General features: G+C 39.6%; 1 protein-coding gene across 2 annotated transcripts in view; it reads right to left on the bottom strand.

Annotated features, from left to right (window-relative positions):
* Window positions 1-21,335, bottom strand: part of Mlip (muscular LMNA interacting protein) — a 304,318-nt gene extending 282,983 nt beyond the window's left edge. Inside the window, exon 1 of one of the 2 annotated variants that reach the window (XM_008836436.1) lies at window positions 21,189-21,335. In XM_008836436.1, coding sequence (XP_008834658.1) covers window positions 21,189-21,257 — 69 coding nt within the window. In that variant the 5' untranslated portion in view covers window positions 21,258-21,335. Of the gene's footprint in view, window positions 1-13,334; window positions 13,367-21,188 lie in introns of those variants that run through there. The other variant, XM_029565153.1, reaches the window with a different exon arrangement.
* Between the last annotated feature and the right edge of the window lie 5,788 nt (window positions 21,336-27,123).

Here is a 27,123-nt window from a genome sequence, read left to right on the forward strand (position 1 = left end):
TAAGGGGGAGAAATGGGGATACCTTAAGTGGGAAAACCATGATGAAGGGGTGAAACAATGCCAGAGATAAATAATTCCTATATAGTTTTGAAAACCAGAGGGAACCATATTACTCCTATAACCTACTGACAAATTATACATAGCAGACCAAGAAATATATGTCTAGGTAAGTTTTATCTGAGAACGATTGGTCTTTGCCCAAGATTTAGCTACATGGTATACAGTAATTAAAAGTACCAGACTCGTGGAACTAACCTTCTTGGGTATTTAACAGACATACTTTGAGGCCTATACTAATTTGGTCAGAAGGACATAAAGGACGGTTATTGCTCCTTGCCCTCCTAGGTCGACTAGTTCCAGGGGACTATAAGCATCTCTCAAAATGTCCTGTAATTGTGGTGGGTCACCTGTCCTCTTGATCAAGGAGGCCGAGGAGACGCCACGAGATGGGCTTGAACCAGTGTCCAGTCTACAAAGAGGAGGGTCAACACAGAGGAATCACTTCCTCCATGCTTCCAAGTGAAGCCAACATGGTCGAGCAGGACCTTTAACTTATCTTCACATAGGCAGAACTGGTAAAAGAAAGGAGCCAGGGGCTCCTCCCAAGCCCATGTGACCCCTAAGGAACAGGTCCTCAAAGGACCTTAAGAGTAAAAATAAATTGGTTTATCTGGACCAACTCTATGGCCTTAAACATCCAAAAGGAAAATATAACCAAAGATTAAAGGGGTCAAAAACCGAGGAAAGAATCACATACTCATTTCAAATTATGCTACAGAGTTGTAGTAATAAAAACTGCATTGTTCTATCACAAAGGAGACACCTAGCCAACAGGAGAGAAAAGAGAGGCCAGATATAATCCGTGCAGCTGGTAGAAGAAGGCTGAAATGTTACTAGACAGCCAGAGAGTGCTGTTCTGGCCTTCCTCTGGCACTGAGAACTCAGGGGCATCCTGAGAACACCTAGGTCCTGCTTCCATGTGGTGGGAAGCTTCCCCTAATCATGCCATACGCAGTCCCCTAACTAGGATTACGTGAGTCCCCTCCCAAGGCCCCTGGGCAGACCTCTGCCCTTTGGTAGAATAAAGCTGAGATCTCAGCAGACCTCCAGAGTGCCTGTTCAGGCCTTCCTCTAGCATATGCGCTGAGAACTCAGCAAATGGCCTGAGAGTCCCAAAATCGCCTCCCTGCCCAGGGAACTTCCCAAATTTTTCTGAGCTTCCACTAGTAGAGGTCCAAACCTTAGAAGGAAGGCTAAGTGCACCTGACTGGAATTTGACTTGGGCTTCTGTGGGAGCTCCTGAGTAGGTGATTCGAAGCCATCAGTTCCCTCCAAAATAAAACTTGAAAGCACCTGAAACCTGAACTAACCAGCTTTACATAACCAATAAGAAAAGGACCAAGGCACATCAATAACACAAACAGAAGCAAGCTTCAACTTAATTTTCATATCAGAACCACAAACAACAGAAGAAATCCTCATGCCAAAATCACAATGAAAGAATAAGAAAATGGAAAGCCAGAACACTGCCCCCACCGAACTCCACCAGTCCTGTAGAAGAGTTCTACAAGGAGAAACCCCTGGAGATAACCCAGGACACAGAATTTAAAAGAACAATCATAAACATGATCAAGGAATTCAATGAATTTAAAGAACACAAGAACAAACAAAACAAAAAACAAAAAGAAGATAGGGAAAAACTTCTAAAAGAATTCACAAAAGAGATAGAAACATTGAAGAAAACTCAGGCAGAAATGAAGAAGGAAGTGCAAACTCAGTAAGCCAACTTGAAACAACAGAGGAAAACCTCACCGCTACAATGAATGAAATGGAACACAGAATATTAACACTGGAGGATAAAGTTGAAGAATTGGACCACTCAAGCAAAGATTATGAAACTTCTAAAAAGTACAAAAATGGAATATGCAAGAGATGTGGGACACTGTGCAAAGACCAAATATACATATCATAGGCATAGAGGAAGGAGAAGAATTTCATCTTAATAGTATTGACCAGATCTTAAACAGGATTGTGGAAGAGAATTTCCCAAAATTAAGGCAAGACATCCCCATACAGATATAGGAAGCACATAGAAAACCAAATAGACAGGATCAGAAAAGAAATACCTGACAATATATCATAGTAAAAACACTAAATGCACAGAACAAAGAGAGGATACTGAAAGCAGCAAAAGAAAAACAGCAAGTCACATATAAAGGAAAACCCATCAGAATTACAGCTGCCTTATCAATGCAAACTATGAAAGCCAGAAGAGCCTGGACCAAGGTATTTCCAGTTCTAAATGACAATAGATGCCAGCCCAGAATATTCTGCCCAGCAAAAATGTCTATTATAGTTGAGGGGGAAAGAAAAATCTTCCATGATATGAATAGCCTGAAAGAATACATGTCCACAAAACCAGCCCTTCAAAGAATACATGAAGCAATACAAAGAATGGAGAAAGGAACAACTATTGCCCAGGGGCAATGAAAGAAAATAAATAGAGAACACAAATAGCAATCAAAACGTTGGCTGTCGGTCTCTCCTTGGCCTGGACTCCGCTACTACTGGGAGACCGTTGTACACGGGTCCCCATCACGGAGGGCTGGGGCAAGGAGACCGGTGGGGAGTGAGGGGCCTTGGGCTGCGGTGAGTACGAAGGGAGGAAACACCCGGGAGACTGTGTCAGTGGACAGCTCGTTTTAACATGGCTAAGGAGAAGTTTTTATAGTTTCGTGGGCAAAGAGGCTGGGTTGGGTTTCTGGCAAGCAGGCAGGTGGGGGAGGGAGGGGGCTTCTAAGGCTACATGGCGTTTGTTCATGGCACCTTTGTTCTGTTGTCCAGTCACATGATCTATAAGAAACCCAGTTAGGGTTGAGGAGTTAGAGACCTAGTAGTTTTGCCTGGGGGCTGTTGGTAAGAGACTGTATGTTTAGAATGGAGCAGGCCTGACTCCTGTTGTCCTCACTCGAAGGTTTCCAGGGTTGCATGGCCATGCTGACATTCCAGGCACTCCTGACCTATTCCCAACAGATGGCAACCAATACACCTTTCAATAACTTTAAATATCAATGGACTGAACTCCGCTGTCAAAGGACACAGGCTAACTGAATGAATTAAGAAACAAAATCCAGGACTGGAGAGAAGGCTCAGCGGTTAAGAACACTAGTTGTTCTTGCAAAAGACCCGGGTTCAAATCCCAGCACCCATATGGTAGCTAACAACTATCTGTAACTCCTAATAGATCAAAGACCTCAATGTGAAACTAGAAACCCTGAAATTATTAGAAGAAAATATTTGGCAGCAACTTACAAGATGTAGATGTAGGAAAGAATTTTCTAAATCAGACCAAAGTTGCTCAGAAATTGAAGTCAGCAATTGTATTACTTTTCTGTTTCTGTGATGGAAACACTGACCCCGAGTGATTTTTATAGAAGGAACAATCTATTTGAGCTTAGGGGAATTACGGTCTGTCATGACAGGGAGGCATGGCCACACAGGTAGTTGGAGGAAGAGTAGACTCTAAGCAGACACAGAAAACAAGAGAGCAACTGGAGCTCCTGCAAGGCTTAAGAACTCTCTAAGCCTACCCGCAGTGACATGCTTCCTCCAGGATAGCCACACCTTCTAAAACCTTCCAAAACAGCTCCACCATCTGGGGACAAAATGTCCAAATATTTGGAGCCTATGGGGGATATTTTCATTCAAACCACCACAGCAATCAACAAGTGGGACCTCATTAAACTAAAAAGCTTCGGCACAAAGAAACAATCAAAAAAGTGAAGAGAAAACCCACAGAGTGGAAAAAAATCTTCACCAGTAACAAATCTGACAGAGGTTTAACATCCAGAATATATAAAAAACTCAAAAACCATCAGAGAACCAAGACAAAAGCAACCCAATTAAAAGATGGAGTAAAGAGCTAAACAGAGTTCTCAAAGGAAGAAATAAAGATGGCTAAGAAACATTCTCAAAAAGTGTTCAACATCATTAGTAACTAGGGAAATGCAAATTAAAACCACCATAAGGTTTCACCTTATCCCAATCGGACTGGCTAGGATCAAGAGAACATATGAAACCAAATGCTGGCGAGGATGTGGAGAAAGGGGAACGCTCTTTCACTGCTGGTGAGAATGAAAACTTGTGCAACCCCTATGGAAAACAGTGTGGAGAACTCTTAAAAAACTAACAATGTACCTACCGTATGACCCAGTTATACCACTCCTTGGCATATACCCAAAGGACTCATCTTATTGTAGAGACACTTGTACAACCATGTTTGTTGCTGCTCTTCTCACAATAGCTAACAGATGGAAGCAACCTAAGTGTCCCTCAACTGTCAAGTGGTTAATAAAACTGTGGTGCATTTATTCAATGGAGTTCCATTCAGCAGTAAAGAAAAATGAAATAATGAAATTTGCAGGTAAATGGACAGATCTAGACACTGTTATACTAAATGAAGGAACACAGACTCAGAAAAACAAAAGATGTATGCTCTCCCTCATTTGTGGATCCTAGCACCAAATCATTTTAAATTCCATGTTCTTTTAATAAGCTGTTGCTGTACAGAGGTCTCTTCTGAGTGAAATAACTACCATCATCATGACTTCAGCTGTGCCTGCTTGCTAAACATAGTCACATTTGGGCTTGTTAATGGTTGTGCTCCTTCATTAAAGGATGGGCAAGCAGAGTCATTGGACCCTCACCAGAGTATCCAGCCACTCTTCCCAGCTACCTGTATATATTTTGGCCCTAATCACACATGGTCTCCTGGATTTGGGTAGGACTAAAGAATATTATCTGGGGAAGGCTAGGAAGAGAAGGCTTGATCCATGCTGGGTAAAGGCTTTTCAGTGTGCATAACCTCAGGTCACTCATATACTTCAGCAACCCTTCAGTGATCTCTGTAAGTCAGCTCAGTAAATTCATTGGTTTTCCAGAAAACTTTAAACATTGGTTTGAGACTAGAACTTTAAAGGTGATACTCATTGATTAGTATCCCTAGGAAAAGAATTGTCACAACAGATAGAAAATGTATTTGTTAATGTTATTATTTCTCATAATTATTAAAAAACGAGAATGTAAAAGGTATTAAAGGGATATGGGAATGGGGATATTTTCCAAAATAGAACAACAGAAAGCCTAAGCAAGTGATGAAGGTCTGTGTAGGTTTGTTATGATGTATAAAGGATGAGACAAAAATAATATACACATAACCTTAAACTTTCTCAGGTCATAGTTTAGTCAAGTAGTTTAAAGAACAAAATATATGTCTAGTCGAGGTTTATCTGAGAACATTTGGTTTTTGTCCAAGCATTATTTACATAGCACATGGTCATTAAAAGTACCAGACTGGTGGAACTAACCTTCTTGGATGTTTAACAGCCATACTTTGAGGCTGATACCACTCTGGTCAGAGGGACTTAAAGGACAGTTTTTTGCTCCTTTCCTTCCAAAGTCAACTAAGTTCCAGGGGACTATAGACCATCTCTCAAAATGCCCTGTAACTGTGGTGAGTCACCTGTCCTCTTGTTCAGGGAGGCCTTGGAGACCCCACCAGAGGGGCTTGAACCAGTGTCCAGTCTACAAAGAGGAGGGTAAACTCAGAGGAAGCACTCATGCTTCCAAGTGAAGCCACCCATGGAAGAGCAGAACCTCTGACTTACCTTCATATAGATGGAACTGGTAAAAGAAAGGAGCCAGGGGCTCCTCCCAAGCCCATGTGACCCCTGAGGAACAGATCCTCGAATGACCTTAAGAGTAAAAATAAATTGGTTTATTTGGGCCAACTGTATGGTCTTAAACATCTGAAAGAAAGTATAACCAAAGATTAAAATGATCAATATATTTCTTTAAGAGTTCAAGGGATTACACTTCACAGACTTTAGGCTTAAGTCCATATAAAATGTTATTTAGACAGTTATTTCTCACTGATGATTTCGTTTCTAATCACAAACTGCTGCTCAGATGTAAGACTTCATATCTTTGTCTGCAATATTGTAATGGCCACCTGTAGCTAAGGGAGACAATCCGCTATTGTTCTAAAATAATAGCTAAATTTGTTTTCTCCCCCCTATCTAGAAGCCTTTGCAAGGGGACTGACACCGATTCTAGCCATTCCAACAGCTAATGCCTGAAAATAAATCCTTAGTCCATCACTCTCTAGTACAGCCTTAGCAGACAAAAGAAAAATGAGGAAGAGCCCAATAGAGGGATGCTTTTGGAAGCTCTCATCAAGATATTCCAATGGACTCTGTTATGAACATTTGAAATTTGCCTGGTTTTAACTTTTTTCTGGTTCCCTGTCTAGAACTTATAACACTAACTACTCTTGCCTTTACTTCTCCTTCATATCCCCTACTCACCAGTCAAGGACTTTCTTTTCTCCCTACAGTTAGGAGTTATGCAATTTGGGAGTTTTTTTAGATAGACCCACTGAAGGTCTACCCCAATTGCCTCACATTGCAGGAGCAGTCTGCATCCTGATTCCCTATTGGCAATTTAGGTAACCTCTTCAGGGGATGGCATGATAAGAATAGGAGGTAGGAATTGCCTAGGCAGTTAGGGTAAAAAGACGCCGAAAAAAGTAGCCAGTTTCTTGGCTAAAAGTCACAATGTTCTTGGGCCTCTTAGCAACATACTCTGTTCCAAAGGTCAAAAATGTCGAGAGTATTTCAGAGCTTGTATCTAATCCCTAAAAGATTTTAGGGTTACCTCTTAGGGGTGGGGGGAATGTGAGAGAAGAAAAAGGAAGGAAGGAAGGAAGGAAGGAAGGAAGGAGCAAGAAAGAAAAAGAAAGAAAGAAGAAAGAAAGAAAGAACGAAAGAAAGAAAGAAAGAAAGAAAGAAAGAAAGAAGGAGAGAGAGAGAAGGAAAAAGTACATGAATTTGTCAGAAAAAAAGTGATGGGGAGATATGGGAGGGGTTGGAGGGGAGGGAGTGGGCATGGAGTTGATCCAAACACCTTATGTACATGTGTGAAATTCTCAATATTCTTTTAAAGTTAAAAGAAGAAGAAGCCCATGCAACGAGTGTCACCTGCATTTTTATGACGATGAGAAAATACATGTGGGCGAAAAGACAACTGAAGCTTCAAAAACTGGATCTCATCATGTAGAAGAATGGTACTAGATTCTCATTTCTCACTCTGCACAAACTCCACTTCAAATACATCAAGGACCTCAACAAAAAACAATGATACTCTAAAACGGCTAGAAGAAAAAGGAGAACATACACTTCAACACATAGGCATACACAAAGACTTTTTGAATACCCCACTAGTAGCGCAGGACATAAGACCAATAATTGAAAAGTGGGATTTCACAAAACTAAAAAAACCGCTGTATAACGAAGGTGTCCTGGTGTGGTTTCTTGTTGCTGATAAAAACACTGGCCAAAACTGAATTAGGGAGGAGTTTCCTTGGCTTTCAGGTTACAATTCATCACTGAGGGAAGCCCAGGCAGGAGCTCAAGGCAGGAACCTAGAGGCAGGAACTGAAGCAGAGACCATGGGGAAATGTTGCTTCCTGGCTTGCTCAGCAACCTTCTTATACAGCCCAGGCCCACCTGCCAAGGACGGCACTGCCTATGGTGGACTGGGCCCTCTTACAACAATTAGCAATCAAGCAAATGGCCCCAATCTAATGGAGAAAATTCTTCAATTGTGATTCCTTCTTCCTAGATGTATCAAGTTGACAAACAAAATTAGCCACCAAGGAAATTATCAATCAAGTGAAGAGACAATCCACAGAATGGGAGAAAAATCCTTGCCACCTATATATCTAACGGAGAAGAATTAGAGTGTAAAATATACAAAACACTCAAGCAACTAAACATCAAGGAAACAAACAACCAAATTAAAAAACGGGGCATAGAACTGAACAGTTCTCAAAAGAAGACATTCAAATGGCAGATACATAATCCCGAGCTATCAGGGAAATGCAGATCAAAAGTACTTTAAGATTTCATCTTACCTGAGTCAAAATGCCCATCATCAAGGATACAAATGATAGCAAATGAATATAGGGAGATGAATATAGGGAAAGAGGAGCCTTTGTACACTGTTGGTAGGAATATAAACTAGTGCAGCCACTTTGGCAATCAATGGGAAGATTACTAAAAACAAAACAACAAACTACAAACTGCATTACCATATGAACTAGCTATACTACTCCTGGCTGTGTTCCCAAAAAACTTCATATCCTCCTACTGAGATATCTGCACATCTGTGTTCATTGATGCCCTATTCACAATACCTAGGAAATGGAGTTAGCCTAGATGTCCATCAACATTTCATTGATAATGACAATGAAAATGTGACACATACCCACAATGGAATTTTATTCGACCATTAAAAAAATGAAATTGGGAAATTTGTAAGACGATGGATTAAACTGGAAGAAAAATACTTAGTGAGATAATCCAGGCCCCAACAGTCCATTCTTGCAAGCCTGGCTCATATGTTGACCATAGCTCTGAATCTATACATTTTTTATTTAAATTGGAATGTCTATAGAGACCTGGATGTGATAAAGGGGCCATGGGGGATGCAGAGGCCTTTAGGGGGAAGTGAATGACAGAGCGCATGTGCTATGAAAACGGAGGATGGAAACACTGGAGATGCCAAAGTTTACCCAGGGATGGAGGAAGCAGGGGAATGATTGAGTACAAGACAGGGCTAAACAAAGCAAATACTGTATGAAGAACATGGAAACCTACTACTTAATAAGCTAATTTTAAAATATGCTTTTTAAGAAAGACTTTGAAGGGCTGGATAGATGGTTCAGCAGTTAAGAGCACTTGCAAATGACTGGAGTTTGGTTCCTAGGACTGCCTGTAACTCCAGCTCTAGGGGATCCAACACCCTCTTCTAACTTCTTCAGACATACACACATACACACACACACACACACAAACACACACACACACAATTTAAAATAAATCTTAGAAATGAGTTTGAATGTAGGTACAATGGTATGATGCTTGGATAGATAATGTTGATCCCAGAAGCCATAGGTTATTAAATGAAACTCCCAGTGGCAGATGTGGGACACCACCCCTAGGAGTCATTGAATATGAAGGCCCCTAGTGGTCCCCAGAATTGTATGGGCTGTGTCCATTGCCATTGGTTGCCACCATTAGAGAATGAAGACCCTATTGCTGAAAGACACCACATGCCTTGATTGAAGGATACAAAGAAACTATGCTGTCTCTTTGCAGTGAATGGCAGTTAATGCACACACTCCTGGCTGGTCAGTGTGTTGAGAAGAAGTGACTACTGAGGGTTCAGCATTAAACAAGACTCTCATATCACTTCCTCCAAGGCTCAGGGAATATGAAGAAAAGATGAAAATAACATAAGACCCGATCTGCAGGAAGGAGGACTATGAAATACTGTCTTACAGTGTGGCATGGCCATGACACTCATGAACTCACAACAGCTGTGGATGCCTGCATAGGGCTTGCACAAGAATGAGCCAGTAAACAGTCACGCATTGGGGAAAGGCTCTTAGGATTTTATCCCACTCGGGAGCTAATGGCAGTGAAGGTCTACTGGAGGACAGGGAATCATTGTCTTCAGTGACTTGTTTGTTACCCATGCTCCAGATTCATGCCCATAAGCGTTGTCCTGGTCAAATCCAGTAGATCACAAAGCAAACACAAAAACAAGACAAAAGGACATGAAAAGGGATAGAGACTTGCTGGGAGGAAGGAGATGTTTAGAGGGGGCTAAGAGAAGGATAAGTGTGGTCAGAATATATTATATGCATATATGAAATTGTCAAAGGATAAATTTTAAAATTTTATAAAGAAGTTATGAAAAATGTCTCTATAGTTGTATTTACCCACTCAGAGAAAGTTCCACAATCTCTGTAACACCCTGCTCTGTGGTCTGAGCACTGGTAAATATGTAGAAACTAGCGTGTACCTCCTGACACTTTCATATCGCTTTCCAGTGCCAAGAGCCATCACACCTGCTGCCATCAGTCCGCACAGGGTGTCCAGGGCTCTGCCACACCCAGCACCGAGCCCAGGGCATTCTGGCCCTTCACATCATGTGAAGATCTCGTGAAAGACAATTTGTACTCACAGTCATGGCTGAACAGAGTGAGTTAGAGCTCAATCAGCAGAGACCAACTTGTTTACCCAGGCCCTGTTATTGTTCATGAACACACCCTAAACATCCCATTTGTCTCTTCTCTGGGGATGATTCTTCTTCTAAGACTCTTCAAAATCCTTTGACTGTAGCCCTTGGAATGTATCAAGCTACTAATTTTTCATATGTGACTGAAACTTAAGGAGAATGCAATTTAGGCTTTGTTTGGAGTCCCTGCAACCTATCAAATTAGCTATAGTGCATTACATGTGAATGCACACACACGTAGACGTATAGAAACCACACTTATGCAGCTCAAAGTTTTCAGAGCACCACTTTGCTTTCATCCAGATTCTAAAGTGCCAAGAATGTGAAGACCCTAACCTGGAGGTTCGTTCAGTCCTGGTGGCCAAGCCTGCAAAAGCATGAACACACTCCAGGCTTCCACAGACCTGCAGTCGAAAGAACCAAGCGCCAGGTCTCAGCCTGCCTTGCAGTCATTTCTGACACACTCTCATCAAGCCAACAAGGTCATTGAAGTGTGAGGTTATTCCTGAAAAAGAATCATTCCAAGTCCATTGAAATTTCAGTAAAGCTGAAGAATGAAATTTATCCCATGGAATTCTCCTTATTTGGGCCAGTACAACTCTAGGCTTTAGTAAACATGGATGCACTGCACAAGTTCTAACCCAGCACCTATTCATTCTGTTTACCCCAGTTTACGGAGCTCCCTCTTATGTGCATTTCCCTTCCTTTTGCATAATACATTTAGCATGTGTGCAACTATGGCTTTGATCTCTAGCACTAGAAAAGGTTTGTAGTAAAACTTCTGAAAATCAAACATTTTCGTTAACAGTATGTCTAGGTTCCTAAGAAATCTACACACTCATGCACGCACCAGGATGCTGCACAAGATCCCCTTCCTTCAGCACCTTGATGCCTTGACGATGCAAAAGCATTCCTGTACGTGGCATCAATGCCACAAAAAAATGTAATTTTCAAACGTCCAAAAACGCTTTAAGTTTACTTATGTGGTCCCCATACTTGGGCATGGCATATAAGAGTTTACAAGATGGTTTCATAGGATGCTGTGAATGCCTTCGTCCCTGAGTACTCTCTGACAGACTACCTGAGACTGGTAGAAATTTACTTTCTCATATTCTGGAGTTCAGAGTTCAAGACCAAGACTCTGTATGTTTTGTGTCTATGAGGACTCTTTTTAATGTAGATGGTGGCTACCCAGTGTCCTCACACAAAAAGAAATAGAAAGGCAAAAAAAAATTTAAAAACACAAAACACACACAATTACTGTCTTTACACAACAGAGGAACAAAATGAGCTCACTCCCTCAAAATGTTTTGTGAGTGTAATCTTGTTCATTAAGTTACCACCACACAGCTTAATCACCCCTAAAAACCCCATCCCTCAGTAGTACCATATTTGCTAGTTTCCACATATGAATTGAGGAGGGCATTCTATAACAAGCCAGGCATGGTGGCAAGGACTTTAATCCTAGTACTCAGGAGGCTAAGATAACATGTTCTTATATTCAAGGCCAGCCTGGGCTACACAGGGACTTCCAGGCCAACCTGAGCTACATATCCAGTGCCTTATCTCAAGGGACAAATAAAAGATTAAAATTTTTAAAGTGCCACAACACTTATCACCAATTGATTGAAGATTCTTCAACATAAGTAAAATAGTAAGAGAAACCTTTAATAATAAGGGGGGGCACGGTGCACAGGGAGATGGCTCAACAGTTAAAAGCACATTGTGCTCTTATAGAGGACCAGAGTCCAATACCTATCATACATATTAGAGGGGCTCACAACCACTTGTAACTCCAGCTCCAGGGAACCTGTGCTTTCTTCTGGCCTTTGAGGGCATCTGGGCTCACCTACACATACTTCCACATACACACACTAACATAATTAAAAATTTAAAAATCCTTTAAAAATAAATCAAGGAGCTTCTGGTTCAAGATATCTTGGTAGTATCCTTGTGTCCTCTTAGTCCTCTCAAAATGAGACTAAGGGAATTTAAAAAATAAACCCACAGTAATCAGAGATCTGGCCAGGAGGAGAATCGGTATGAAAAGCACATTGCAACCTTCTAGAAGACAAGAAAGGGCAGCATGTTGAGCGATGGAACTGAGTTGAAGGAAGAGGCCCTGATGAGTGCCTTAAGAATACTGAGAGACCCAGAGTCAGGGATGGTAAATCCCACAAGGGCTCCACTCTGAGGTGGTTCTGAGAAGGAACTTCTCTAAAAGTCTTGGGGCCCTCCTCACACCCCACCTCCGGCACAGTACTGGCTGCAGCCGGTCAGTGAACAAACTACAAACTCTCCATCTGGACCAATGAATAAATGCATCTAGATGGATGGATGGATGGATGGACAGACAGACGGACGGACGGACGGACAGATAGATGCATCCATCTATCCACAGGGGAGCAGAGCAGACAGGCTGACAAAACGTGCGGGAATTCCCAGATTAGAAGCTGAGCTCAACTGGAAAAGCAAAGTCAGGATGGAAATGTTCTATTTCAGAGATTCACTTGCCACATTCTGAAGAGTGCCCCACTCCCTGTGATAAGCTTGTTAATTCATGCTGACATTTTCTGCCTTCAGCCTCACACTAGGACATGATGTCCCTAGAGAAATTATAACAGGCTTGAGAAAGCAATCCTACAGGCTCTTTCATCTTCTAAGATGAAGGTAACTTTGCATTTAAAATCTTGAGATGCCCCCTGGATCGCTACATACTGGTATCTACAGGGCACAAGGCCTATTTAGAGAACAGGGGAGAAGCGGGATGTCAAGGAAATGCCCATTAATTCAAAGAAAACTAAGAAAAGGACCCTTGGGAAATGTTAGGTAATGAGTAATGGCAAAAGGCCAGCAATTAAACTGCTATTTATACTGCAGCTGCATTCTTAAAAATCATCTTATTTTCATGAATTTCAGGTAGCAAAATAAAGCAGATGACTCGATTGAAATCTCACCGCAATGACAGTCTATTAGTCATTCCTTTCGGGAAGCTTTGCTTGGGACAAAACTAATACATAATTGTAATTCCTGTGATGATGACTTAGAAAATATTTCCCCGCTCATACAGTGTTATAAATGTCACTGTGGAAGCTCGGTTAAAGCCTGCAATCCATCCGCCTCGCTTCTGTATCCGCTATCACGCAGAGCTACATCAAAAGCGCCATTCAAACAGTGCATCCCAGACTTACATTATCAGCAGACACTGCTTTAATTAGCAGTGGTTTTCAAAAGGCTGGATAGCTTCAAGAACTGGATTTGAACCAGAAGGCAGAAATCTGGATCCTTATCAGTTTCACTTCTCGACTCTCTCGGTTCTAATAGTCACAGCCCTCGTTTTTGTGCAAGGAAGACAGTGAAAACATGGCTTGGATTTCGCCAGGGTTCCTCAACCTGCAGCGTGCAGACGGGCTAAAATTGAAGTGGCAAGAAGACTGAGATTTCTGTGTCAGGTACTTCCCAGGGGATCTACAAAACCAAGTAAGTACCAGCTGAAGCCACGGAGGAAACGCTATTTGAAATACAGATCTTGTGTGCTTTCCGAAGTCTTTATTCCAGATGAAAACACAGCATGTTTACTATGAGAAAATATTTTACTTCCATCTTTCTGTACACTATCAAGACTTGTGAATGTTTCTTCCATCTATTCCACAATAGTCTCCCACCATCCAATGTCGAAATCTTTGAAAACAGTAAAGACACTGAAAAAATATGCAATTCAATGCATGAGTACTGAACTGTGAAGTTTACATTTTTAAAAGGCATAATCTAATAACAACATCTAATAACATCTAATAACGCCTATCTGCACCTTTTACATATAAAAAATAAACTTTCTCAAGATCCTCATGTTTGTATAAAGACTTGGTTTGGTGTATAAAGAATGTACTAAATCCACAGTCAGAGGACATTTTCCATACTCATAAAATGCTACAGAGCACAACATTCCTTTCAAATCCAATCCAAGCTTTCACTTTGTAGATAAGGAAACCACAGGTTAAGTGATTTGCCAAAGGTTCCATAAACACATCTTTTTCTAATACTGTGCTCGTGGATGAGGCCCCAGCAAGCTTTACACAACACTAGCTGGCACTCAGAAATCTTTGTCGCCATCAGCACACCTGAGCCCTGAAGTCACATGTAGGTACTTCTCATGGGTTTTTAGAGGTAGGTGAGGATAGGGCCAGAACACCTGAGTCGGCATTTTCCAGTCTAGCCTTATCTACAGGCACACATGGGATTTAACTTGTATCTTTGTCACATCTTATTGCCCTCCCTTTTTGTAGTTAAGGGCTATGGATTCCTCAAGATTTTTAAAAATTTGTTACTGGTTCTAAAAGAGAAGTGGCTAGAAAGATGTTATGGTGGATTGTTTCCTATGAAAAAGATGGAAAAGCAACCAATCACTCACTCTGGTCTACCTAACTGTTGACAGCTGTACATCTTCTCCTGAGGGAAAGCCAGAATTCCCTTACTGTTCATAAGAGATGTGAGAAGTCTAGGCTCTGTGGACACTGTTATCTTAATCAGTGAACTCTCTAATACCTGACACAGAAGATCAATCTTAAAATCCCTTTATTGGCTTCTCAGAGTTTTTGTTTGCCCGAGAAATGAGAATAAGTAAATTAATAAAAAAAAAAAAAGTGAATCAGTAAAGTTGGCAACATCATTACTTAAGATTCAAAAGGGTGCTGAGATCAGAGATTCAAGAAACCTGCTCTGAGGCTCCTCCATCTGCTCTCCACCTAAGGGACAGTTACTGAGGGACCGCCTATGAAGTTTAGCCCATCTGGCTTCTGAAAGTAATTATTTCCAAAGAGTATTTTGGATATGAACTTATTTTAGAACTCAAGCAGTCTTTGGAGAAAAGTGGCTAATAAACTAAAAATACACTGATAATGGGGTCATCCTGAATGTGCCAAGGAGGGCTGAATGCACAGTAAGCAACCAAAGTCAGCAGAGAGCAGCGTTTTCCTAAACATGCCAGAGCACCCTCAGATCTCCATGACAGTATGACACACCTACACATGCACACAGCACACACAACATACAGGTACACACAACACAAATACATGACACACATATACATAGCACACACACACACACACACACACACACACACACACACACACACATAGCCAACAGCAGCATAAGGAAATTGGGCCTGAGGGATAGCTCCTTCCAAAGTGCTCCTCCTTCCAAAGTTCATGTTCACCTCAGCATTTCTCACTTGACCATGGCTGCCTTCAGAGATTTAAGGATAAATTAGCTCACACTCACTCAATGGTCACTCAGACAGAATGGACATATAAGGTAACTTTATCAGTGAAATCACAACACACAACACTATCATTAGTTCACTTTAAGTAGTGAAGAAATCTTCAGTTTCCAAATCAAATAATTCCATAGCAAAGAAAAGGAATTGTTTTCATCTTTCATCAAAATGGCCACCACCAAAATTATCTTACTAAAAATTCAGTAATTCTGCCACTTTCCATGCGGAAATTTACCAATCTTTGATTCCAAAAAACTGCCATGTAAAGAATGTCATGTGGATCAGAAGCAGCATGCCCTCCATACCGAGCGTAAGACCCAGGGAGCACACTAGAAACCACAACATAAACTTGTTACCAGTTGTTTTTAGTACTGAGTACTTGATACCAATGAACTCTAATAAGACACAGTTCAAAAGGAAAATGAATAGGTAGACATTATAAGAGAATATGTTCCTGTGTGAGGCACTCTATAATTGTTACCACTGTTAAGACATTCTGATGAATAATTATGGACTTGCTACCACAAACTATGTGAAAAATTGGGGTATCGGTGCTTTGTATGCTTAGTATATTCCCAAGCTACTAAAATTTACCTTTATTGATTCATAATATGCCTAAAATAATTAAACTAATCATCTTGAGAATGGGGACTCTCTCATCAAGTTTGTACTGTACCAATTAGTACTGTCTTGTTCAAAATAACAATTCAGAAATGTGTGTTGATTTGAAAGTCTTTTTGTCTGAGAACATTTCGACCTGTGCTATATTATTAAAGAGATTCCTACAATACCCACCATTATCCTCAGATAAGACATCAGGAATTATAATAAAAGCACTAATCCTATATTTTTCTGTTTACTAACAGATTTGTTCTTAGTAATTAATTTTATTTGTATTGCTGGAGGTATGAATTTTTAACTCACTTAAAGAGCTACCTTTTATGAGATCATCAAAGAATTTTAAATATAGTTCTTTGCATTTTACATTTCACTCACAATTATTAACACTACGGTTTTGCTTCTCTGCAATATATTAAAAACTATTCAAAATGAACTTTTTTTCTGAACTCAAGAAAAAATGTTTTGGGGTAATAACCTTATACATCACTGAATAATAAGTCAAAAAGCATGAAAAGTAAAGGAATCATTTGAAATATGTTTTCAGCCTCTCGCATCACACACCCAGCAAAGGGTTGTCAGGAGCCATATTTTCTGTCCTCAACTTGCTTTTTCTCAAGGAAGCAATGTCTGTGACGTGCAGAAACTAACCACCTTGTTTCCAATAAATTTCCATACAAAAGACTTAAAGCACACATTCCCCTTGTTATTATTTTCTTATATCATTGAACATTCAACACGTACAATAAGAAAAATTGTCTCTTGAGACATAGTATAATAATACAGTAGAGGCTACTGGACTTATGTATGAGATCTACTTGTTCTTATAATCTCTTAAAAAAAGAAGCCACACTACATTAGAATGCCCTAAGGTAATGCTCATTTTTACTATACTAAATATGAATAGTTATTTTTAATATCAATTGATATAAATGCAAGTTAAATTTTGCTGATGCATATAATAGTCTGAAAAGAGGTATTTTTGGAGAGTAGTTTGGATTTTTGCCTTAGCTTTGTGTATTTGTTAAAATACACCAAATAGAAATAAGTAGTCATTTTTAAAACCTCTTCTAAACTTTGTTCTATATTTCAATGACTCCTAGCTTGAATGTACTGTTTATTAAATGTAGAACTATCATAAAATCAAAGGACTAGCTTATAAGTTGCAACGTGGTCTCCTGAACTATGTTGCATAGCACACAAGGGCCTCAGAGTACTCAACTACCACAGCCCATATCATAAGATGTGTCACATTCATCAGACTGTCTCACAGTTGTGCATTGAACACAATGTGAGTCTCGGAAATATCCAGTGTTCCCTGAGCTGCCTGAGCACAGCACACGCAGAGCCACTTCTCATGAAGCCACTCAGAAAACAAAGAGCCAAGGATCACAGCTGGGGAAGCACATGCAGGAAAAGCAAAAGTCCGCGCAGTGCTCCCACCCATTACAAGGGAAGCAACTACATCAAAATAGGTCACAACTAGCTCTTTCCACCCTCACCCCCAAAACAAAACTCAGTTTTAATGTAACCCGACTTTGCAGGATTGATGACTGGGACATTCAACATATATCACATTCAGTTTTTCAAGGGCTGGGAATGTCCCTGTAAATCTATGAGAACTGATTTTTCATTACTAAATTTGAAAACTGGTATGATATCCATCTGCTTATGAGAAATTCCCCTCAAGATTGGTAGATTTAGAAAGTTTTGAAAGATTATAACATCACTATTTTTTTTTCTGTTTCTCTTTTGGTGATTAGATAAAAACAAACAACTTTCATTAGTAAGCACCAAGGAATCTTAATAATTACCAAACAGCAACAAAGGGAAAAAAGAAAAGCCAATGTTTAAAAGTAGATGGGGACCAGGATGAGCAGTGGATAATGCGCTTGCCATGAAAATATGAGGAACAGAGTTCAGATTCGCAGCATAAATCCAGGCAAGAGTGGTAGCTGCCTATAACCCAGGAAGCAGAAGCAAGAGATTCCCAGAGTCAGCTGGTTAACCAGGCAAACTGGAATGAACTGACACACAAGCAGAAGAGAGTACTATATGTTCATTCACCAAGGATGGTAAGATTTCTACTGGATATAGATAGATGATAGAAAGATAGATGATGATGGGTGATAGATAATAGATAGATAGATAGATGATAGATAGATGATAGATACATAGATAGATAGAAGATAGATAGATAGACAGACAGACAGACACATTCAGACACGCAGACACACTCACACACTTGATTGATTGATTGATTGATTGATTGATTGATTGATTGATTGATTGATTGATTGATTGATTGATTGATTGATTGATTGATTGATTGATTGATTGATTGATTGATTGATTGATTGATTGATTGATTGATTGATTGATTGATTGATTGATTGATTGATTGATTGATTGATTGATTGATTGATTGATTGATTGATTGATTGATTGATTGATTGATTGATTGATTGATTGATTGATTGATTGATTGATGGGGGCTGGAGAGATGGCTCAGAGGTTAACACTGATTGTTCTTGCAGAAGATCTGAGTTTGAATCCCAACACCCACACAGCAGCTAACAACTGTCCGAAACTCCAGTTCCAGGGGATCCAACAGCCTCTTCTGTCCTCCCTGGGCATTGCACGATATGGGTGTACTTACCTACATGCAGGCAATACACTCATACACATAAAATAAAAATGATAAAGAAATATTTTTTAAAAGATAGCTAGATAGATGATAGATGATGATAGAGCTGCCACTTCATTTTTACCTGTTTCTAAGTAGAATAAACTCATGACTTAAAATTCTGCATACTGGTAATTTGCTTATTTATTTATACAGATAATAACTTGGAATTTTTAAGTGAAACCAATTATGTGTGTTGTTTATAATGTGATACATCATTGTTCATTAAAATCTGTTTGAGAAATACAACCTTAATTTAAATAATAATGTAAATACAATCATAATTTAATATGATACTATTATAATGTACACATATTAGAATATTTTGCTGACAAAATACTCTCCACTTTAAAAGAGGATAATTCAGGAACTTCACCATTTATAAAAAAATTATACTGAATAATTTTCAGAACATAGTGAACGCCACAAAACTGTATTTTAAGTGATTTTTCACAGCCTAACAAATCATACTGTTCTATTAATATGACAAAGGACACAGTGAGTCAAACACCGAAGTGTTTGGATGCTTATCCACGAAGCAGCCCTGCAGTTTTTGTTAAAATTTCTTTTAGACAAGTCTCTTACACAGTAAAGACTGAACATAAAATAACTTTTTGATTGCAGTATCATCAGAGTTGCTGTAAGGTGTCTGAGGTGAATAGCTCCCTTGCCTATCTACCTGTTTTCCTCAGATACTATTTCTCGGGAGTTCGTTCTCTCCTGTGCAAGTTGGATGCTCTGTGCTTTCTAGTCTACTGCCATATTATCCTCCAGTCTTCTGGAAATCAATCAGAGACTAGCCTTAGGCCTCCGCTGCACAGTACTGTTTATGAGTTTGTGACAGCTGCTTCCTCTAAGGAGACATTTTTTTGCTTACTTTTAGATTTATAGCTGTTCTCAAGGTAGAATGGGGCATGCAAAATATGTAACCTTCCAGAAAGTGAAATGCTAATACATCAAGTCATTTCAAATAATAAGAGCTCATTTTCACACTGTGCACTTGCCCCAGGTCCACCAGGTTTACTTCCAAAATTTCCTGTAATTTTTTACACTAATTCATAACGTAAAAAAGGAGTCAAATTTGACACTAATTCATAGTACTCCTCTATTCACCTATTTATTTGCTCCTGGTTTCTAACAAGATTTCACCACACTTAGCATATCTGAATTTTCCTTTGACTTTGAAACGCATTTCAACTTTCTCTTTCTATGTCTGTGTGTGTGTGTGTATCTGTGTCTCTGTGTCTGTATCTGTGCCTGTGTGTGTCTGCATGTGTCTCCATCTGTGTGTCTCTGTGTGACTGTATGTCTATATGTTTGTGTATGTGTATATCTTTGAGGAACATGCTTTTTAGGTACATCAAGTCAAAACAATCTTCCCATACTTTATATTTTTATTCTTCACAAAAGCCTTCAAACTGGCAACTACTATCTCACAAGCAAGTTAATGGGGATTCAAAAATGTTGAACAAAATTCCAGTTTTCCATTTAGAAGCTGAGTAGCAATAATTTTCATGCAGATATTTCTGATTCAAAACCTCATGTCCATAATACTCAACCTTTCAACAAAGTCAAAAAGCAGTCTGTGGTCATTATATGCTAAACAGAGGTTCATGATTAATATTGCAAATGACGGCTTAAGTCCCTTAAGAAAACATTATATTTTATCCAAAATACTTTTAAGAACTTAGGATTTTAATATGCTTTAGGAATTTTCAAACCAGAATATTTTTGTTCCATTTTCCAGTTTTCAATATCATTAGTAGTATATAATCCTTAGTTTCAGTCAGTGTAGCTTAGCTTTTTGCTGCTCTGTGGCTACTAAATTATTCCTGCGTGATTCTAATGTTAGTTCTGTACCACAGTAAATTTACAATGTTGGTCACCTGTGTGACTAGGTGACTCACAGGCAGTACCTTTCACTTGAGTATAACATACTTCGTGTTGTGGAAGTATAAGTGACTACAGTTAATCGACAGCTGAGCATCAAGGTCAAGCTACTTTTATAATTTTTATAGCAAAAAACCCTACTTTTTAGAATGAATAAACTTTAACTGAAGTTCATGAAACTTACTCCATAAAACATCAAAATATTCTATAATACTTTCCTCTGTGCATAGTCCTGGTATCTGCGTAAGAAATTGGACTTGAACACTTGCTACACTTCATCTCAACGAGTGAAACAAGAAAGCAAGCACAAAAAAGGCTCAAAGTAAACGGAACTTAGTTTTGAAAATGGAAGGAAACCACGTCATTCAACAAGGTTGTCCACTTTCTAGGCATGAAGCTTTATGTAGAACTTTATTATATTAATTTCAGGAAAGCCATAGAACTCATTAATTCCAAGATTGTTGACCAGCAAAACATGGAAACGGACAGGGTAGCACATCTTTCTAGTCTGTGACAGCTGCCCTTTCACCCTGTCAAATAAATTTTAACTCTGCGCACACAAAATCTCAGTCTTACCGTCACTTTCTCCTCTAAAGTCTTGGTCTTGTTTAATAAGCTTCCTTTTTCATGCTTTTCAAATTCCATGTTGAAAGAATGAGAGAGAGGGGGAGAAAGAAAGAGAGTGAGGAAGAGAGCAAGGTCCAGATTCTGTCTAGAGAATGCTGTGATGTGCTTACAAGTTAGATAATGCTGGACATTCCACATTGTAAGAGCCCGGGACACTATCAGAAGCCCTGGCGATAATTTCTGGTTAGCTAGTGTTTCCATTTATAGATGTTCAAACCCCATAAACAGGGCACTGAAGAGAAGTCAGGCAGCTGGTCCTAGATGATGATAAATGTCACTAAACAGGACAGGAGCATATCCAACATGTTTGTTTCCATGAACCCAGAATGATGCATGTGACCAGCAGGTAGACCACAGAATTCAGTGGCTGCTGGAGTCAAATCAAATGCACTCTGGAATGCAGCCTAATGAGTGAATTAAGAAGGGAAAACGTGACAGTCATAAAGTGAATATGAACAGGCCAATTCAGCTCTTTTATATTCCAGTTTCCATCCTGGTAGTACAGACACATGCTAACCTCTGTAAATTTAAAAAAAAAAAAAGTGCTTAAAGAGAAAGAGCAAGTTTACCTAATTAAAACCATAAAGATACACTGTGTGTAAAGTCAAGAGGTATCGCTAATGTCCTTCCATGGAAAGCTGGCATAGCATGAAGTAAAGCTGGTATTTTCCTTCACAACAAAACAGTTTTGTTTCTCATTATCCTAACATTTCTGCTGGGAAAGAAAGTTATGACATAAGAAGTGAAATTCATTTTTTTCCAATGCAACAATTGTTTTCAGAGTTCTTTAGAAAATGTTACATACCTTAAAGAAAATTAATTGTGCAGCTTAACAGTATTTAACTCTCCCAGTGCTTCAAGGGAAAGCAGAGACATATCTTGCCAGGTGTGATGGCCCATGTCTTTAGTCCCAGCATTCGGGAGACAGAGGCAGGTGGATCTCTGTGAGATCAAGGTCATCCTGGTCTACATAGTGAGTTCCAGGCCAGTTGGGGCTACAGGAAGACCCTGTCTAAATAATAGCAAAAAAAAGAAAGAAAAAAAAATGTCTTTCACAGAAACTGAAGGTGGCCTCTATGGTGGCCATAGGCCCTCGGCCTATTCAACCCTCAACCTGTTTAAACATTGCTTTTAATAACTATTTTGACATTAGCTCAATTTTTTTATTAGATTTTCCTTCATTTCCAGAGAAAACCTTTAAGGAAGCGTGTTGGAAGACTGCCTTCAGGCATGGCAGTGATTCTCCTTTGCTAGGCAAGGATTCTCTAGTTTGTTCTGCATCCTAATGGAAGAGGTGAGAACATTAGAACTGAAGCATTTTGGAGGAAAGAAATTTGGTTTTGCCTCAGGGTGATGGATCCAAAACCCCACATGAGGATCCTGAGGGAAAGGAGTTTCCTCTTTTAGTGGAACTCTTAAATTCCAGAAGAGGAAGACTAGCTAGAACGCTAAGTTCAGAACAGGAAACCTGTGTCTCAACAAATTAAAAAACGGGGTCTCAAAAGTCTTTTAGCACATGAGTTTGGTTTGTTCCGAGGCAAGGCAGTTGTTGAAAATTTATGTGAAAAAAACTTTCTAAAATGTCTCTCAGAAAAAAAGAAGAATCATGAAATGACCACAAAAGAAAGCTCAGTTCTTGTTTAGCACGCATGCTGAATGCCTGCAAATGAAATCCAGTTCCGGTGGGAGGAGAGACATGGGCATGTGCTGCCGAGCTAGCTGGGGAGAAAGCGGCTGCAGGAGTGGGACAGGAGGAGCACTTGTGGGTGCTGCAACAATGAAGATTACCCTAGCAGCAAGCAGTCCTTTATGACAGTAATCTAAAAGTAAGAAAACATCCCCAGGGTTCTGCTCCCAGATGCTGCTTTAAGACTTTCTACATACTATCTCAAATTCCTAAGAAATCCTCCAGAAGGTAGACACTATTATTGTCCACATTGTTGTGGGCTGCACTGTATCTCTCTCCCCACAATTCATATGCTGAAGTCCTAATTCCCCAATACTCTAGAAGATGGCTGTATTTAAATATAGGTAATCCAGGTTAAATGAGTCATTTAGGGTAGACCCTAATCCAGTTTGATTGGTGTTCTTATAATGAGAGGAAGTTGGGACACAGGTTAGCACAGAAGGAAGACTATGTGAAGACTCAACGAGCAGACAATTTCCACAAATCAAAAGAAGACAGTGGAAGAACCAGTTCCAACTGAAACCTCAGACTTCCATCCTGCAAGATGGTAAGGTCATAAAATGTCTGTTGCTCCAACCCCTCAGTCAGTGTTATTTGTTCTAGTATGTCTCATAATTAAAAACCATCTCAACATTGAAAAAAAACCCAAATTATTGAACTAGTAATTGGTAACTGAGTCCCCTAACCTAAGCTATTCTAGCCTCTATGCTTTAGCTCCTCTGAGCAAATAATTTTATCGTGGGCATAACTGGGTGAGTGGTAAATACAGAGGCCTGTATTTCTACCATCTACTCTATCCATCTTTGGAAATATATTTTAGGTATGATTTAGGAACAGGAGGTTTTCTTATGTAAATTATAGCTAGAGGTGGATCCTACTCCACTTGCTGGCCAAACACAAAAAAGACTGAGCCAATGCCAAGCACGAGGTCTCACCCCTCCCAGGCATACAGGGACCATTGACAATTACTGGGACATTTTGGTGGTCTAGCCACCATGCTCCCCTAAGTAATCCCTCACTTGTGCTAGTGTAAGAACCCTAATTAAACTCATTGACTCACCATGCTAGACTTGGACTTATTTTTTTCATTCTGTCATAAGTGCACTATCAAGAGCTGAGCAGACACTTGCTGATGTCTCCCCAAGGAAGAGCGTAGCAACACAGGTATAGTATATCTCTACAGGAAACTATTGCTCAGTAGTAACAGGGAATGAAATATTCATAATGTAGCAACATGGACAGAACCCTGAAAATATAGTAAGGGAAAATGCTAGACTCAAAAGGCCACTTACTGTATTACCTACTCATGAGTTCAGAATGGGAAAAATTCATAGGAACAAAGACAACACAGGCACCCCAGAAGTGGGAGCAGAGACTCTGTGTGGGGTGGTGGTTAATGGACACAGGGTTCCTCTATTGGGCAATAAAAATGTTCTGAAATCAGATACCAATGACTAGACAACTCTGTGAAAACATTAATAACCAATAAAGCTTAGGCACCCATGAAAATGATGAAATTTTCAGTATATGAATTATGTCTCCATAAAGTTATTATTTAAAAAAATTTCACAGAAAAATAATTCTTTTTTAACTGGGCATTCCTTTTTCAGAAATATAATATATACAATGTGTCACTCCAAACAGGAAATTAAAGTCCATCTTGTAGAAGGCAAGCAAGAAGCTCTGTTCAAAATGCTGGGGATTCTATTTCTGGTAATTGCTTATAATGGCAGTGCCATGGAGAGGGATACTTTTAAATCTCCTTGTATTTGCAATTTCTTGTCCCAGAGCTGAAATAATTCTTAATAAAAAATTAAATCTATATTTCTTAATAAATATTAGTCAAATCTACTGTTTTATGTCAGTATAGAACAGTTGACACAAGACACAGAACTGGATTCCTTTGCTCATGTATAAGGATGAAAGAAACTTAATGCCATAATGTCACATAACGTGTTTATAGTTTGGATATCTTATGGGGAGACAAGGAATCAGACGAGCCCCTCAAACTTGTTTAAGTAGATGGTCATCAGTTTTAAGAAGGCAAATGGAATTTTTGATGGCAAAATGAATTTTCCTTAATAATAAATTTTATATACACATCTTATTTTATCAAAGAAAAAACCCTGTGCTGTCTTATCCATCTGTTTTGCAAATAAAATAAAAATTTACTAAAGAGCTTTATTTACAAAAATAACTGAGACAGAAGACCCTCAGCAAATAGTAACCCTGCAGGGTACCACAGCCTCACTTGCTACACTCTGTCATCACCAAGTGTTTCATGAATTAACTTGGCCGTACATGGTGGTCCATGCCTAAAATTCCAGCAGGCTCAGGACACTAGGATAGGACAATTGTTTCAAGTTCAAGGCCAATCTAGACTACACAGTGAGTCCACCTGAGCAACAGTGTGAGGCCCTGTCTCAATACAAAAAGGAAAACTAAGAAAAATAAAATTATACATGTGCTAAAACATCACACATGTGATTATTGGGAGCTATATTCAAAACCTAGGAGAAAATAAAATTTTTAGTTATGACGATGGCTTGTTCATCTACCAGATCATTTTAAAAGCAGTGATTGCCCCACACCTGCCATTTAAAGAAGATTCTTCACAGCCCAGGCACAAATAAATACTCTTCTGCTAAAAACCTCACAAGACAGACCAAATACCCACAAGGCATGGAGAACAAATATGAGGTTTCTCTGAAAGAATGACCATCTACAGAGCACACGGTGAACAACCCAGGCCTTTGTCCAACTTGTCCCTTGAGCATAAAGATCACTGCTACCAAGACAGAGGCCCTCGTCCAAGATAATCACCATGTCATTCAGGCTTCTTAGCCTTCCACATGGCCTACACAGGACCTGTATTCTCTCTGAGTCAAGTTACTGGCTGGTGACACTCATTTAGAGAGGGACCAGGTGCTACAGCCTGTCCTAAGAACCACACCAGACGTACACTTCCCGTGGCACCCAGGAGCCAGATGAAGATGTGGCCCAGATCCAGCCCTGTGAGCTGACCTGTTTCAGACAGCTAAGTCCCCATCTGATCATGTTGCTCTTAATTCAGTCTTTAAACCTATGTCTGCAGGAGCAGTTCCATGTGATGGTCAGGGCTTGGGGACAGGAGAGAGGGCGGTGAAGTACAGTGGCCCCCAGCACTTCCTGTTTCTTTACCATCACCACCTGAATCTGTCAGTTCCCTCAATTTGAAACTCAAGAGCAGTTCAAACTCTTCTAGAAATTGCCTTTGACCCTTGTATTTTCACTGGAAGGCTTACCTCACACCACTGCCCGTTTGTGAGGCACTGCTTAGAGCTTGTAGAGGTCAGCAGTACAGGACAGTCTTGGTACGTGTCCACAGCATATGAAAAGATAATGTCTACAGACAAAACTCTGAAAGTCGAATTTATCACTATGCAATAAACGTGTTTCATAAGCTGAAACTGCCAAAAGGATACAAAAGTAAATCTCAAAACGTGCGTCTGTGATAATTATGATCATGACAACTCAACAAATTTGCACCTTTCTAATTACCTCCAATGGAAAAAGATTTTTCACTGAATTCTTTTTTTATTTCCTCCTGTATTTTCTTTTTGTGTTTTGGTTCTGGGCCATATATCCAATGTCTATAAATAAAGACTTTTGGTCACTGTAAATGAAGGAACATACTCTTTGTAAAATCACGTTTGCAAATAGAGTTATGCTTTTGAAATAGCAAGAAAATATTTCAATCAAGTGAGAGCTGTTACAACTTTAGAAAATGTTCATTTTAATATATGCATCTGAAAGCTTCAGTTCTTTTATGAAAACGTCTTGAAAAGTAAAACTATAAGACTGCGAGAATGCTAGCATATCAATTTTGGCAACTTTTAAAGAACAATGATCAAAAAACGAAGCTAATCCATACTTCCAGAGTCTATAAAAGCTATTAAGCCCACTTAGGAATCAAAGCACAGCATGTTCCATTTTCTTGACCATTCCATACTTGCTATACGTAGTTTTCAAAGGCATTGCATGCATTTTCTACTGTTTGTGGTGATGTCTACGGAAATGCTTGGTTGAAAGGTTTTTGTTCTTCCATTTACACTTGAACAATAAATAGGCCTAGTAGAACCTCTCTCTCTCTCTCTCTCTCTCTCTCTCTCTCTCTCTCTCACACACACACACACACACACACACACACACACACAC

The sequence above is a fragment of the Nannospalax galili genome, unplaced genomic scaffold (assembly GCF_000622305.1).
Source record: "Nannospalax galili isolate Female #2095 unplaced genomic scaffold, S.galili_v1.0 scaffold930, whole genome shotgun sequence".
Classification (NCBI taxonomy): domain Eukaryota; kingdom Metazoa; phylum Chordata; class Mammalia; order Rodentia; family Spalacidae; genus Nannospalax; species Nannospalax galili.